General features: G+C 51.7%; 5 protein-coding genes across 5 annotated transcripts; 1 reads left to right on the top strand and 4 right to left on the bottom strand.

The window, feature by feature from the left end:
• Positions 1–35: 35 nt before the first annotated feature.
• NUU61_008091 (uncharacterized protein) lies at positions 36–629 on the bottom strand (the record flags this gene model as incomplete). The annotated part of the gene is made up of 1 exon (XM_056658616.1): positions 36–629. One exon carries the CDS (start codon positions 627–629, stop codon positions 36–38), a length of 594 nt encoding a protein of 197 aa, XP_056508909.1.
• Positions 630–1,257: 628 nt separating this feature from the next.
• On the bottom strand, positions 1,258–2,256 carry NUU61_008090 (p24 family protein; the record flags this gene model as incomplete). The annotated part of the gene is made up of 4 exons (XM_056658615.1): positions 1,258–1,276; positions 1,378–1,678; positions 1,768–1,894; positions 2,044–2,256. 4 exons carry the CDS (start codon positions 2,254–2,256, stop codon positions 1,258–1,260), a joined length of 660 nt encoding a protein of 219 aa, XP_056508908.1.
• Positions 2,257–2,979: 723 nt separating this feature from the next.
• Positions 2,980–6,795, bottom strand: NUU61_008089 (uncharacterized protein; the record flags this gene model as incomplete). Its single annotated transcript, XM_056658614.1, has 3 exons — positions 2,980–4,245; positions 4,310–4,644; positions 4,695–6,795. The coding sequence occupies 3 exons, from the start codon at positions 6,793–6,795 to the stop codon at positions 2,980–2,982; spliced, it is 3,702 nt and encodes a 1,233-aa protein (XP_056508907.1).
• Positions 6,796–10,848: 4,053 nt separating this feature from the next.
• On the bottom strand, positions 10,849–11,970 carry NUU61_008088 (uncharacterized protein; the record flags this gene model as incomplete). Its single annotated transcript, XM_056658613.1, has 1 exon — positions 10,849–11,970. One exon carries the CDS (start codon positions 11,968–11,970, stop codon positions 10,849–10,851), a length of 1,122 nt encoding a protein of 373 aa, XP_056508906.1.
• A 2,584-nt stretch (positions 11,971–14,554) lies between these two features.
• Positions 14,555–16,110, top strand: wetA (developmental regulatory protein WetA; the record flags this gene model as incomplete). Its single annotated transcript, XM_056658612.1, has 2 exons — positions 14,555–14,875; positions 14,923–16,110. The coding sequence occupies 2 exons, from the start codon at positions 14,555–14,557 to the stop codon at positions 16,108–16,110; spliced, it is 1,509 nt and encodes a 502-aa protein (XP_056508905.1).
• Positions 16,111–16,201: the final 91 nt, after the last annotated feature.

Raw genomic sequence — 16,201 nt, 5'->3', positions numbered from 1 at the left:
TTAATAGGATAGCAATATCTAGCTTGTTGGTAAGACTACTCATTTTCAGCCACAGACGACTCGTCCTCACAAAGAGTGCTGCTTATCTCCTCAGCCTCTTCATATTTCCCCTCTCGCAACAGAGCCACAAGATCCTCACGTGTCTTCCTCATCTCCTCAGTAGGGAGAATTGTCGAATTCTTGTCGAATAGGATCGAGGCTGCTCTATTCAAGGCCTGGAGAGACCCACAACATTTTGAGTAGTCGAGATTCTCCACATCGTCCGGGGTAAGGCCATAGAGGGTAGAGAAAGATCGCCATTCCGTACTGCTGGTCTTGTAACGCTCCGTAACTACCATAGTATCGGTTCGTATATCACCGCCGTGGATAGTCCCTTTATTGAGTCGGCGGAGATCCTCTCTCCGGTGTTCTGAGGTTTTCTTGAGCGCATCTCGTACCCATGTAGAAATAGTTCTTTGTCGGAGATCGAGATGGCTCTGGCGATGGATTTCGACTTTCTGGAGACGAGATTCGAGTGATGCCATCTTCGCACGCATATCGCGCACTTCCTCAAGGAACCCAAAACCGCGTTCGTTGGCGGCTATTCCCTGCGTCGCATCGTATTGTAGAGACGACGCCTCCCGGATCATTTTATCCACGCAGGCGTCAAGAGGATTTTCTTTTTCCTCGACTGTGCTATGGTAGGCAATTTGGGTAGGACTCTATAATATAAGTGTCTTAGTTAAACCTTTCATGCAAAGAAAGGGAGAGGGAGATGCGAAAGAGACTCTACCATTGCTTGTCCAGGTGGGGGGTTCGGGTTCGGATTAGTCAGGGGCCTTTTCGAGACCCCGCCGGCCTCTTCGAGAGCCGGACGTTTCTTGGTTTGAGCCGAATCCATGAAATTCTCTGCCCGCTAAAAGGAGGGATGATGAATGAGGATCAAGGTGTGGGTGAGGGGAGAGCATGAAAGAGGTGAGAGAGAGAGAGCGACCTAAGAGGGCAGGCAGCTGCCTTAAAGGGAAGGATAGAAACTCATGACCTACTGAAGCTGACCTCGGAGACTTCCAAGCTTGGCGGGGAGATAGTATTAGACCAGGCTGCAGGTAGCATGGTGTACATTTTATATCATTGAGATCATGACTGTGAGATCAATGCCATACGACATTAAGAGTACATGGATTCAAGCAACTCCCCCACCATACGGTGCAGTAGAAACCCAGACAGGAAAAGAGGAAATCGACGTCAAGAAAGCATTCTTGTCTCGAGACGAAAATTCTAGATGAGGTGCTTCGATCTGTAATGACACAAAAGCAAAAGTCAGCATTGAACCAAACAAACATGAAGCATCCCAACCGCAGGGAACAACAAGCAACGAGGCAAGACCAATCAACGTACCGGAAGTAAGCCCTCAGGTACACCACCTGCCAAGCACCCAGTCCAACAAGCATGCCCATGGTCCCAAACGCAAACCACTTAACCCGCTCATTGGTGCTCTCATTGGTATCGCGCAGCCGCTGCTCACGGGAGCGGAGGTACTCCATCTCCGAGACAACGTCAGCAACCATCTCCTCAATGCGGCGGAGGTCCGTCTCCACAGGCTTGAGCTTCTCCTGGACCTGGATGCTGGACCAGTCACGGGCATCGGCACCGATATCGACATCGAGCTCGACTGCGCGGAAGGGGTTTGCAACGGCATCTGGAGAAGAGGAATGGAGGTGAGTAACCGTAATTTCCAAGTATATGTGTGTGTATGACCTGGTGGTCCTTCCCGGGACGCAAACTTACTGTGACCGGAGAGCTGGTTCTCGAAACACACATCGAACGCGGTGTCGGCGGGCGAAGTGAACGCCTGGCGGATCTCACCCACGACGTCCCTGGGACGGCCGTGGTCATTGCCCATGGCATCTTTGATCTGGAGAAAGCAAAGCGGAAGAAGTTAGCCATTGCGTGTATTTAATTGGGCTACTACCACTGTGGAAATTGATTGCGGACGCGAACTGGCTTCGCTTCCTCGTGCATTTTCTCCGCCTCTCAAATTTGATTCCCCGGAATACCACTTACATGAATGTTAACCTTCTGGCCATCTCCCTTCTCACCACCAACAATGGCAGTGACCACAACCAGCTGGTCCTTGCCGACGAAGTTGCGGATGCATCGCTCGTTCTTGCCGTGGCCCGACGAGGCAGGGAGTTCGAATTTCAGTGCAGAGGCCAGCTGGACAACCAAAAACAAGAGGCCGATAAGAGACCTCATATTGAAAAGAGAGGAACCCATGGTTTTTTGGGGAGGGGAGAGGAGGGGAATTGGATCGGGGGCCGATAGTAAACAGGGTGTGAGCTGGTGATGCCACCTTGTAAGGGGGATTGGATCAACGATGTTCCGGGCAGCACAACTATATGGGAACGGGAGGATGAGGACTACAATTTACTGGTCTCAACTCATGTTCTTGTTCTTATTGTCTTGCAGATAATTCCAGTACGAAAAAATTATACTCGAATGATCTCAAAACGGGTTATAATTTCGGAGCGTTACGGCTTTTGTATACAGGCACAAGTACTTCAAACATGGTATCTCGCGAAACAAAAAGCAATCCCAAGACGTACCAGTCAAGTTGAAAACACAAATCAAATGGTCCATAGTAATCATTCAGTCCCACCGAATATTGCGCTGGCATGAAGAAGAGAAAATATAAATAAAGAGAAGAGAAGAAAATGCAGGTATAGGGAAAAAAAAAAGACAAAGAAGAAGCCGCCAGGTCGTAGCCGCAAAAAAATAGTAAAAAAAGTAAAAAAATGCCAAGGGCATGAGAAGAAATCTATACAAATGATGAGAGAAAGAAATTCAATAAGTAAAAATCACAAAATCAAAGAAAAAGTTCAAAACGATAGAACGATGGACATGATATAAGAGGTCGTTAAAATGTGGCTGGAAATGGGCATGGAAACGCTCAACGAAGCATGTCATCGGTCGAGAATCTTGTGAAGGAAAATGCCTTATTTAGGCCTCAACCTTCTTTCGACGTACGAAGAAGCGGGACAAAGATCCCTCTTTCATCCTGGAGCTCATCGGGCCTGATGAGGTGGATGCGCGCGAAACGGGCTCCGGAGGCCCGGTGTTCCGAAGGAAGTCGGCCAGTGCACTGGTCTCGGTTTGGCGGTTAAAGGAGACCGGCATAGTACCGGCATTCCGTTCCACACCGACCTTGTAGGAGTAATTGGATTGGGGTGGTGGTGGCGGGGGCTGGGACGTGTTTGCGGGCGAAGTCTGCGAGCGCAGCGAACTGAAGGAGACCTTGGAGGTAGGCCCCTTGTGCAGGAAACGGGCCTTCATGCCCGCCGGGCTTAACGGTCCGCTGGAACTCGTCGAGGGAGGAATGTTCACGGCCAGGGGTTTGGCAGTTTGCTCAAAGTCGGGAGGCGGAGCACTCCGCAGGAAATCCATCAGGCTTTCCTCCTCTCGCTTGGGTTTCTCGTCCATGAGCTCTGCCAATAGCTCGTCGTCATCGTCATCAATGGCATAGGGGTCCCGCACTCGGCGTTGCTTCCGAGTAAGTTCGGAGCCGTCTTGCGCACTGGCAAGTCCATTAGCCTTAGATTGGCCATTCAGGAGTGCAGTTCGCGAGCCAAGGGAAGTCAGAGACTTGTTAGGGCCGGAGCTCGCCAGTGAGCTACCCGCGGTAGGTCCCTTGTCACTCTGGGCCAACTCGAACTGAAGATCATCCGAGTCGATCGTGTTTCGGAAAGGAGCAACTGTACGAGGGATACGGTGGGTCCCGGGCTGCGAAGGCCCTTCTCGAATGAAATCAATCAAGTCAGATGTTTCTGAACCTTTAGTCTCAGCGGGACGAGCCTGTAAGCGGGCCCGGTTCAAACGCGACGAGGTAGTTGAAAGGCTCGAGGGAGGCCGAACAGGCCGAGCAGTCTCCGTAGAAGTAGAGTTCTTGAGCTGGAACGGTGCACTGGTAGGCCCAGTCGCCTTGATGAATTCTGCAAATTCCCGAGTCGACTCGCCAGTCGGCCGGGCATCCCGGGCCTGCCCCGCCTTGAGTTTTGGCATACTAGCACGGGGGGTGAGGGGAATATGCCTGGAGGACTCGGTCGATTTGGTACGGGAGATTAAGCCCAGATCGCCGGTTGCCCTCGAGGAGATAGAGGTGCGAGGTCGAGGCGGCTCGTCGACAGGGCCAGTGTTCTTCAGGAAATCAGCCAGGTCCGAGGTGTCGGTCGTCTCGGTGCGAGGGATGGGACGAGGCAAATCAGGGAACTATTTTGAAACGTTAGTTTCTGCTGCTTTGCTAAATGCGCGAAGAATTCTAAGCAAAACCTACGGTCATTTCCCTCACACTCTTTGGCGTCAGAGTGTAATGGATAGTCTCGTCGCTGTTGATCAACTTGTCCAAGTCCCTGATCTCGTTTTCAAGAGAGTCCCCGCTACCGCCTGAAGCACGACTCGTTTCGGACGAGCTCCGAAGACGCAGCGAAGGAGAATCGCCTTGAGGCCGACCCATGAGTCCCTTCAATTTGTTCGACACCTGGGAGGTGGTGGAGCCTGCAGTCACGGGACGCTTGTCGCGCGCGCTGCTGAAGCTCTCGGAGCGACGGGGTTTGCTCTGAATGGAAGAACACGCCGAGGTCGATGGGCGGGTGGGCATGCGCTGAACGGCTGCTCGTTCGGTACCAGTAGAGCCGCGGTTGCTGAACGGGACTACTAACGGACTCGGTCTGCGGCGAGTTCGGGATCGTTGCGAGTGCTCACTATCGCCTGAAGTAGAATCCGGTCGGGGGGTTCGGGGAGAAAGACGGGTTCAGAAAGCGTCCCGGAAATGGCCTCGTCATTTGTAGGCGGGATGGGAGGAGTAGACGACATGGCAGATGTATTCCGGTCGCTATCAATGGCATCATGATCCTCGGAAGAATTGATAGCCTCGATGGTGGCGGCGGATGGCGCCGGCGTGGGCTCCATCCCTTGCGTTGGTGGCTGCATCTCCACATCGGACTGCATTTCGGACTCACTAGTCTCTGCAGTGATCGGCTTTGCATCTTCTTGGACAATATCCCTGCTGACGGTTCTTCGGGGTCGCTGGAGCGCCGAGGTCAATGTAGGTTTCTCACACATCCCTTGTCCCTCGATCACTTCGGGGTCGTGGTCTGGCACATCACTCATGGATGAAATCGAGACAGTGGCACTGCTGGAGTAATAGGTCGCAGCGTCCTTTTCAAGTTCTGCAGACCGCAGAGATGCGACCGCCTCGTTAACTGCCGGACCTGCTTCCTCTTCCACTTCGTGCACCACCGACATTCTCGCTTTCTCAGGGGTTTCGGCCACAGGCGGGTTCAGCTCCTCGTGCGCAGTGGTGATAGCGATGCCGGGTGCGGTCTCGGCGGCGTCCACATACTCGGCCGATTCGTCGTCCTCGTACATCGTCTCCAGCTGCTTCTTCTCTTCCGCAGTGGGAGAGGGCTGCTCCAGCGATGGTTCGGTGGGCGCTACCTCTGTTGGACTACACGCGGAATTTGGCAGCGATCTCGAACGAACATGGCGAATCGAAACCGCCTCGTCAACCACTGACGCGCTTACCGGGGAGCTGTTGTTCGACCCGGTCGACTTGGGCGCGATCGATGGGGAAGAGAAGACCATCAAGCTGCGTGGCCGCACCTTGTGGGCGACGATGGCCTCCATTGTTTGGACTTCGCCCTCAAGCTCCGATGAGAAACCGGGGATCTCAATCTCCTGAACATCGTAGTCGGTCATAGGCAGAGGGACCGTGGTGGGATCAATCGGAGCTGGAACCTCGATGGGAAGAGGCTCCTGAGGAGTTACGGGCTCCTCAATCGTGGTAATGCTGCTTTTCCTGCTGCTCGCACGGTTGTGGGAAAATCCCCGCCGCCGAAAAGACTCGCGAGACAAGGACCGACTGAGGGTGGCTCCGCGTCTGCGCTTCCTCCATGTGCGCCACAAGCGACCGAGGGTTGCGTTCAGAGCGAGCTTCTCCATATCGAGATCTTCTACCACCAGTCGCTCGATTCGCCTGCGCTGTTCTTCCAGTTCTTCGAGTCCATCGCCGTCGTTCAAAGTCGCGGATAACCGAGACCGGGCAGTCTCGCCGGCAATGACGAGCGCTCGCTCGCCGATATATTCGATGATGGAGGTGAGAAAGATGGCGGCGGCGGGAGTGATGTTGTCGACATGGCTAGAGAATCTGCGGGGTGCGCCATCGCTTTCCCCCAAACCCTCGAGCGCAATAAACTCGTCTTCGTCGTCTTCTTCCATGTCACCGAGGCGCGTGTAAACCATGCACCGCAGGCGAGTCAATTTCCACGAGCGAACCAGATCAAAGTCGCCGCCGGGCTCTTGGCCGCCCCGGAAGTCGGTCTGCTCGTCCTCGGCGCCTCCCATATACTCGCTCAGCTCCTCGTCGGCGGCCGAGACGACTTCTCGGGCGAGCCGTGGCTTCAGCACGTCCGCAACAGCCGGACGAATACATGTTAACTGAGTGGACTTGGAAGCTCCCAAAATGTTGAACAACAGATTGTCAAGGAATCCATTCAATAGCGACAGCGCAGCTGGTGTGACCAGCGCGCTGGCACCGCCACCAGTTTCTTCATCCTCGGCGACAAAATCAGCGGCGTTAAACTCCTGATCGGCGGTGATAATCTCCGAGGCGGCGGTCGACGAGATAAACCCCGGCGGCGGCGTGACAGATGGCGGGGACATGAGGTTGACTCGAGGGAGTTGCGAGTCACTAGAGAGACTGGTACTGCGCGAACGGGACGGCGCCCCGGCTTCGAGGAAATCGGATACTCTGGGCTGCATGGTGGACGATCTCCCCGAGGAATATTTAGTTGTGCCCGTCCTCGATGGAGCGGGAAGACGGGTAGAAATCAAAATTCTAAATCATCCTGCACGTTCCGGAGATGGTCAGCCTGACACGGATATTTTCTGCTGTGGAAGCTGACATTGCAAAGTTGAGAGGGAGGTGGTACTGCATGCGAAGGCTGACGTTTCTCCTGGGAGTCTTGAGACTTGGAGAATTAGCAGGATTTCGAACATACCCGTTTTGAAGCTAAGTCATTTCCCTGAGACGTAGGGATCAGGGGAAGAGTGAAGTGGGAAAATAATAGGAGAAGAGAATCAGGAGAATTATTCTTCATGGATATGCAGGTGGGGACACGTTGGATCGGGGTCGACTACCGAAGAGTAAATTATGGAGAAGCACATCTACTGTATAGTGTAGTGTACAGATACAGGTGGATTACCTTTCCGCCCCTTCCTTCCATTGGGGCGCACACGAGCTGAGACATCTGGTTATCTCGTGCCTGACTGAAAGTATACTTGGATTACTTGGAACATAGAAAGAACATAAAGAGAAAACGAGAAAAAAGAAAAAGACTTGGATCAAATCCAAGAACCATCCAGGGAAATCTCTCTTTTTTTTTTTTTTTTTCCCCTTTTTTTCCTTTTTTTTTAAAAAAAAATATTCACGATCGACGCAAGTGCGCTCATCAGGCCCCACTAGGCAACCACTTCCAATGGCCTGACTGAGTGGGCTCCATCCGCCCCCCCGGTCTTTGACACTTTTCCCTCCTGGGTGTATTATTGATTTGGTTCCCGAGTCATTATTTCAATCTTGCGAGGCCTTTTTCTTTTTCTTTTTTTCTTTTTGGAATTTCCATCGGATTTCCACGTCTTCCACTTACGCCCAAGTCTGGGGCAACCCCCCTTAAAGACAGCAAGTGGACGAAAGGTCCACATCCACGGGGCACCTCATCCAGTAGTGCTCTGCTAGCCCTGGGACTGCTCTGATGGACGGCTGAATGGCTCAACTACATTGGCTGAACCTCGTTCCTCAGCACACCCTTCCGTTCCATGGATTAGCCTCTCTTTTCCCCTCCAGCTCCAGGGGCAGCGATGCTCTTCGACCAGGATGCGCGTCTAACCCACGCCCGTGCAGTGGCGTATTCCTGAGGGGGCGTGGCCCCCAAAAAAAGAATAAAAATAATACTGGACATCTCGGGGTGATCTCCCCGGTCCAAATTGGAGGTGGTCTTACATACATTCTAACACTATACCCAGACACCCCCATACGGCTGACCCTCCCATCGCACTTGGTCACTTGTTACCACGGTATCCCACTAGCCCCAACTGGAGCCTTATTCCTCCCCGAAGCAAATGAGCGTTGACCATATCCCCCATGTGACGAATCATCCCTGGGTCAAGATCGGATGGTGTTCGTCGATCTGAACCTATCCGCATCCAACTCTGGAACCTCCAATCATCGGTGTCGCCGAATCCCACTTGGTGGACATCCCACAATATTTTGTCTTTCTTTTTTTTTTTTTTTTTTTTTTTTTTTTGCTGGGACCCTCGGGGTGAATGGAGATTTCGGAAAAGGATCTCGGGTTCACGGCCCTGATTACAATTTCCCACGGTACTCCATGGTTAGTCTCCCAGGTTCAGCTGATCGCGCGACCATTCTTCCATGTGGCAAGATTCAGATGAAGTCATTACCAGACATCGCATGGTACAGTACACTACGTAAGTCTGATAAGTCTGACTCTCACATCAATCTCACCTAGGGGGTAGGAGGCCGGGTACATCCATGCATACTATACAGTATACACACTATGCACTTACGCACATATGTGTTGTACCAATAGGATTCAAGGTTGCCTTATCTTAATCGGTCAGCGGGTATGTTAACTCTCAACTGGATAAACTTATCAGCATGTACACGCATCCTCGACACTCAGTCGGAAAACAGCCTCGTAGAACCACAAATCATGGCAACAGCAACATGTTGCGATGGTTGCTGGTGTGATTACGATATATCATATCCCCATATCACCGGGCATAATTTATTGATCGGGGTCTCTCCACATTGGTCCGATCCACAAGTATATCCTGCACCTGCACGATGATTCAAAACGACTCGCTTACTGAAGATCAGCATTTTCTTTCTTTCTTTCTTTCTTTCTTTCTTTGACCTAAAGAAACTATTTCCATTAAGCTTCTGACCCTAACCCCTCCCCCCTGCTTCTCGGCTCGACTGCGGTCTTGTCGCACCATTGCACCGAGTGTTTTAGCGGGGATGATCGCCATAAACCTGGTTTGTTGTCGACTAATCCGCCGGCCTAGTGTCGGACCATGCACTTCGAGGGTCAGAGCTAGATAGCCTTGGTATTCTTGTACCGCTATTATTACTGTCTTTCTTTTTCCTTTTTCTTTCCTTTCTCTTGTAGAAATGTCTCCCCCTCCACTCCTCTGCTACGGAGACGCCAAAAGCCGAGACCCGCATACTCGAATGAATTGAGAAGCTATCTTGTCGACATACATAACTATGTTGGGTACATCCATGGATCTATGAACAGGACCAAGTACAGGAGGTGTAGATGCATGGACTATACTTGCATTCTTTAGTCTACTCTAAACTAATCCTTTCACCGCATCAACCCAAGTCCAGGCTCGAGACATCCAAGCAAATCCCGTCCCTGTCTGTGCTCGCTGAGCCGTTGTTCCCTGTCGATCACAACGGCCTCGACCGCATATGCATTTCTATGGAGATGACCTGTCACTTCTATGCAGGAACATACATACATCTATACAATAAAAAAGAAGTAGAAAAAAAAATACAGCTAAACTCGAATAATGATAGTCACACGATATTTACAGACTCTTGCAGCCGTTGACTCCATCTTCCCATGTTTATCCCGACACCAGCACCAGCCCCATGATCGACAATGCGCTGCATCCTGCACGACTCTAGAAGGAATATTTTCCTCGCCTCGACACTCCTTATACTCCACTTTTCTTTTTGCCCTTCCTTCTTCAATCCCTCCCTATTCCATTATTTTATTTTATTGTTTTAATTCCCTCGTTTGTTTACCCGTTTGTCCCGTTCTCCCATTCTCCCATCCTGTCTCAATATTTGGCTTCGCCATGACAGCTGCCCGGCCCCTTTTTTTTGAGCACCCGAACGGACCGCTGTGGGTAAAAAGTCTCCGCTTTCTCCTAGCCGCTCTTAATTAAACACTTTTCTCGAGGATCATCGCTTAAGCCTAGAAGCAGCCTTCTCTCCTCTCTTCTCTCCACTGCTCTTCTTCCAGTTTTCCCTTCGTCTATCATTCCCACGTCTATTATAGCAAATCCCTACTATATGCAGGAGGATACACCTGCCAATTAATTCCTCGTCGGCCCAACGCCCGCTAGTGCGAGCTCCTGCACCCCATAGTTGACAAAGTACCCAATTTTTTGGTCCCGTTTCAGGATTCTGATCTTCTGCCCGAGTATACGTATGTACTTTATGTATAGGTGTCAGGGGTAACGGAAAGAGAGAGAGAGAGAGAGGAAAACTAGGAGAAGGGAAGGGGAAGGGGGGATTCTGAAACAGTCCGGTAGCTGTCAGGTTCTCGATTTGGTTTCAATTGAGAATATCATTTTGCATTCGAGTCTCTCTTAGTCTACTCTATAGTGCGTGTGCGTGTCTTGGATATTATTGATAAATGTCCCGAAACTAGACAGTCTATTCTTCAGGGAAAGTATAGGGGGAAGACATGGACTCGAAATCCCCTTCTTTCTTTTTATGCAGAGTCCAAGACATGTCGTGCTTGGGAGACTACAGGGTAGAATACTCTACGGTCATTTGTATATGGCTCTCAGTCTGGTTGCTGAATGCTTAACCCATTGCAATATCAAGTGCTACTTGCAAGAAGATACATGTTCACTTGAGGCCCGTTGAAGCCGAACGCTTTTGCTTGAAACCCCTTCTTTTTTTCCCCCGGTCGCCATTAAACTGTGGCGAATCCGAAAGCTAGAACATTTTCTCATAATCATAAAATCATAACATTATACCATGTGCAAGAATAGCCCTTAGGCTTGGGCGGGCAAGTCCTGGGTTCCCAAAGCGTGCACAATCCCACCAGCAAAGAAGCACAGCTCATCCGGGAGGACATCGACATGGCCATGAGTCAGTCTGCTCAGGAGGACTTGCTCGATCTTGTTCAGCAGCGCTTGGTGAAGAGACAAATCCAGGGTCGCAGATTTCTGCTCGATGGTCTGTTCTTCCTCGCGCAGTGCAATCAACTCGTTCAATTCGTCTGCGGCGACCAGGTTGCGGAAGAGGCCGATGACATGATTGAGGACCAAGTCGAGGTACAAGGAAGGCATTTCATTAGGATCCATGGTTTCTTTGTGGCCCAGTCGAATGTGATCCACTTGTGTGCGAAGGTATGGTTTGTACTTGTCGTCGGCAACCCCGTGCATTCCATTCATGTATGCGACGAAAAGACGCTGGTCCAGGTCAATCGCATCGCGCGCAAAGTCTTCGGGTTGGTTCGTGGTAGTCCGAACAAATTCCTGGGGGCGGGTTTCATCTTCGTCGGAGTCGTTGTCTGTCTCGTCTAGCTGGTTCGAAATATTGTTGGCGCCACCAAACAATCGGGCGCGCATCATCATTTCATGGCAGGTCATTTGGGGAGCGGAACTCTCGTCTTCGTCGAGCTCAGAGGTGTCGATGTAGTGCACACTGTTATCGAATCGGACCGCGGGACCAAAACAAATAAAGGAGTCATCGAAGGACTCGGTATGATCTTCATGGGTCTCAGGCACATCTCGTGATGTCTCGTCCCAGACCGAGAAGTCGGACATATCACCGTCTTCGTCTTCGTCCTCGTCCTCGTCCTCTTCTTCGTCAGAGAGGGCATCATAATCCGATTCGATTTCGTCCGATCCATAGCCAGACTCGGATGCCGTGTCATGTTCAACGTTTGTGCACGGCTTCTTCAAGATCGATTTCAAGAACGGGTGCAGAGATGGATCTGTGTGCTTGGTCACACAATTCGAAACACCCGACTGCGCTGCGGTCGAGCTAGCCGACTCGACTGAGACTTCGTCCGAGCCATAGCAACTGTCCTGCGAGAAAGAAACCTCAAGATGGGAAAAGGTTGATGAAAGAGACTCCCACGACACATGGGGACCATCGTTGGGGTCCATTTTGAAGATTGGTTGGTCCACGTTGCCAGTGAACACTGTTTCGGACACTGAGTGGCTGCAAGATACCGAAAGAATCCTTGGGGTGTTGAACCTAGTCACCAAAGACTGCTGGGCTAGGTTCACAAATTTCAAGAGAAACGATGTGAAGTGAGTTTAGTTGATGTAAGTCGAGATGAAATGAAGGCCTCCAAGACACGGAGAAAAGTCCATGGTGAGGCCGAGACGCATATCTGGGATCACTTAAGGGAACTTGACAGGAATGCTTCCAGCAAGAAGATAGAGTGAAGACATGTTGTGAGCGTGAATTTGAATGTGTGGGTTTAGGTTGAGAGGCGTCCCTTCTTTCCGATGTGGTGCGCGCACAGTTGCGATCGGGTGTGGTTGATGTAGGAGTTGGAAGAAAAGTGGTCTTGGTCACAAATCATACGGAGTTTGCCGGCCTTTTCGTGATGCATGTAGGTGCCGGTCGGTCGCAAGAGAGGTGGCTTGGGTGTTCTCGCGACGCGATGAAAACGGAACTGGAATGTGAGGGAGCGCCCGATGTTTAGAGCGCAAGATGTCGCAGGGCAGTGCGACTCTGAAAATGTCAAAGTCGTGGTGAGAGATGAGAGACGTGAGGAAGAATGGAAGAGAAGAAAAGAAGTCCCACGTTTCGCGGGGAGATGGGGAGGGGCAAAATCCGGGTTGAGTCACAGCCGAGAGAGCACAATGCGAAAGCCGAGTCTTATTGAGGCACTATACAAGTCAGAAGGGGAGGCTGGGACAGCAATAGAAAAGAGGAAGAATAGAAAGAAAACAAGAACAATCCAGAATAAAGACTCAATAGAACTGGCTGAATGGGAGAGTCATGGAGGTCTTCACCGAGTTTCCGTCATCCTGACTCAGCCGATTTTCTCCCGACACCCGACTGAGTGTTTACGCTCATTTCAGCCCTGCCAGCACAGAAGGAACTTGGGCAGGATTCCTTGTTATTCCCACAGCCGAAAGGCCTTCAGATGCCTACTTTGTATCCCAAAGCAAGGGTCCCTCTGGCCTTCCTCGGGGCTCTAAATTGGGAATTCGGCACTGCCCTCTCTCCGAACCTCGGCAATCTTGAGGCTTGGACCAGACCAGGGATTTGCCCAGGTAGTTTCTTATGAACTGCTTATGAACCAGGTACAGACAAGCCAGTTTCACAGATTCTTGAACTCGGAAAAGGCTGAATGGCATTTCTACACTAGCTTAGACTATATCAGTGGCTGTGTCAGGGGTGCCAGGGTCAGCACCAGCGCTTCAGCCTGTCCCCGATACGAACAAAGAACGGGGGTGCGATCAAGTCGCTACTAATAGTAGTTGATCATTCTTACTTGGGCACAATTGGTTAAACACCCTTCATCCTAACTAGGGTTCGACTCAAGGATCCTCGGACTCACCCAGTAGGAGCAACAGACTGGATCCCTCCACGCATGGTGACAGGCATGCATTGTGATACAGTCGATGGGGACTTGGCTTTGACCACTCTTGACCACCCTGGGCGTGAGAGATGCAATCCAAATATAGAACAAAGGGTCAGATCCAGGACACCAAAAATCGTTGACCGACGATCTTCTGCAGGTCCCAGTTTTGTCTATTTCACGCCGTACTCGGTTTGGGAGTTTCTCAGGCAGATCTGTCCTTCTGGAATCCCAAAGACTTTTCGGTGCATTGTTCGAGGAGGGTGACATACCACCCAGCCCCCAGCATGCCATTCCACATTCCAGAGGAATGCGCAGGGGCCATGCATTGGACAAGATCCAGATGAGGCAAATGAGAAGGAAGAAGTGACTCAGTCAAATTGCTGCAAGAGCTACCGTCCAGGCTCATGTTACATCGACGACGACGCCTCGAGATCCCTGTCCTGGTTCCTTGGCTAATCTTTGATGGCTCGGCAGGCGTTCCGACCCATATCCAACGGCCCTAGAGCCGTTTGTTCGCCGGAGATATGTCGATCTCCCACGCAGCGTCTTGATTTGAAATGCCTGAGGTGCCTTTGAGACCCGCTATACCTGCTCACCTGATTCATGGGCCGCCGTTTCTAGCGGAGTCAGGGAGGGTTGCATTCTCCCCGGTGGCTATCCGGAACGGGATATCGATGGAGATGGACCCATACCCGCAGATCAGTCATCGACTTCTTTTTCTTGGCCGTTCAATTGGCCGATCCGCTCTGACGAGTCTTCAGTCGTTCCTTCGAAGAATGGGTGGATCAGTGCCAGAGCCAACCGGGGATCTCCCCGCGCATTCCTCGCTCCATCTTTAGAGCATCAGGAATGTACAAGAAATTCCCGGGGCTGGAGACCTCGGAGGCAATTCAAATAGACCTCTGGATCTGTTTGTTTGCTTTGCTTTCTTTGCATCCTCTGCAGTGTTTTCGTTGATTGACAAACCGTCAAACTTGTTTCCTTTCTTTGCATCTTTTGCACCGACGATCTCCCCGGTCTCCACCGAGCCCTATCTGTAACCCGATCCTCTGTGGTCACCAATCACATTGGTCTTTCTTGGGCATTTTGCTCAGATCCTTTGACCCGTTCATTCATTGTCGCCGCAAACGGAAGTACCTCCTACAAAGATGTTCGCTCAGCCATTTGATCATTCGTTCAATGACATCTTCAACCAATACGTCAACATGGACTCCTCTGGGCCCGATGGCAACAAAGACCCGTCGTTCTCCGGCGACTTGGACCAGCTTTTCCCGCTTGATGCCTTGTCGAGTGACTGTGGCGATCTTTCACCCATTGTCTCCACCTCGAAACCCCGTCAATCACCGCAACCCTGGCAGGAAGACGAAGCTTCTACCAACCAGCTTGCTTTCCATGACACTGTTCATCCTTCTGTCATCTCAGACCTCGGTCTGAATAACTTTGAATGCTCTTCTCGTGCGCCAAACGGAGTGTCTTCTACCTCCCCGTCCACTCCCCGGCTACTCCCCGACGGAAGGCGACTAAAAGCGCCATTGTCACCCCAAAATCTATTCGCCATCGCGATCCGAATGAGCGTCTTGCGTTCTTGCGCAAGCAAAGCTTCTCTCCCACCTTCAAGCGCTCTGCCAACCTCCAGAAAGGAAAAATGGCATATCCCGAGGCTTGGGCCCAGCGGATTCAACACTTCAATCTGCACGGCTCAGAAGACCGCCTCCCATTGTCACCACCCCCATCGGATGTTCTCGTCCAGCAAGAGAACATGACCGCCAACCACACCATGCACCAGCACCGAGACTCGGCTGAGATGCCTCCCCAGTATGATGCGAGGCTCTTCCACCAGTCCCCTGCCATGTCGATGCCGTCACCATCTACCGGCACAATCGCCCAACATCAGCAACCATATTTGAGCCACCCGAGCTCCTCAAACTTGACGAATTCCAGCCCTCCCTCCGCAGATGACATCTTCTCTTCCTCTCATTCCTCGAACCCTCAATCCATTTCCTCATGGCAATCCGACGCTCTGGGCACCTCATCTCTCTCCTTCACTCCCGATCTCCAAGGCCACGATGCGCAGGCATGGTGGTCGCCTATGCCTTCTCGGGTCGCCCAACCACAGACCCCCTACCAATCGATTGTCACATCGCCCACACCACAGCGCTCCATGTCCAACGTCGGAACCCAAAATGACGTGATGCAAGGCGGACTGATGATCCAGTTTGACCCCTCCTTTGACATGTCGGCGGACTCCTCCTTCTCCTCATCCAACATGCTCCCCGCGAACTCGCAAAAGTTCATGGCTCCGTTCGCTACCCCCCAAGTCCAACACTCTTCCCGCTCCCCATCTCTCTCCCCCAAGGCCGGCACTTCTCCGAGGGACGCCCGGAATGGAGTTGCCTCCAAGGCCAACCACCGCCGCACCCATAGCCGCAAACTCTCGGCTCCGGGATCGACTGGCCCCAAACCGGCCAAGTCATCGGGAAGTCCTCGTGGCTCCAATAAGTCTGTCAATGTATCGTTTGTGAACTTCACTGCCGATGACAGCAAGAGAATCTTGACTGGTGTTGCCCCCTCCGGCAGCTCCAAGACAAAAGCTCGTCGCGAGCAGGAGGCCCGCGACCGCCGCCGCAAATTGAGTGAGGCCGCATTGAAGGCCGTGCGCACCGCCGGCGGCGATGTCGATGCCCTCGAGGCTGTATTGTGTTGATTTTTGTGTTGATTCTGCGTGTTTGTGTTTTCAATTTTGTGATATCTTGGAGTTACTGCTTTTCGGTTTTATATCATTGGGTATTGGATAT

This window comes from Penicillium alfredii, assembly GCF_028826965.1.
Source record: "Penicillium alfredii strain IBT 34128 chromosome Unknown utg000010l_segment0_segment0, whole genome shotgun sequence".
NCBI lineage: Eukaryota > Fungi > Ascomycota > Eurotiomycetes > Eurotiales > Aspergillaceae > Penicillium > Penicillium alfredii.
This window is presented reverse-complemented; position numbering and strand designations above follow the sequence as displayed.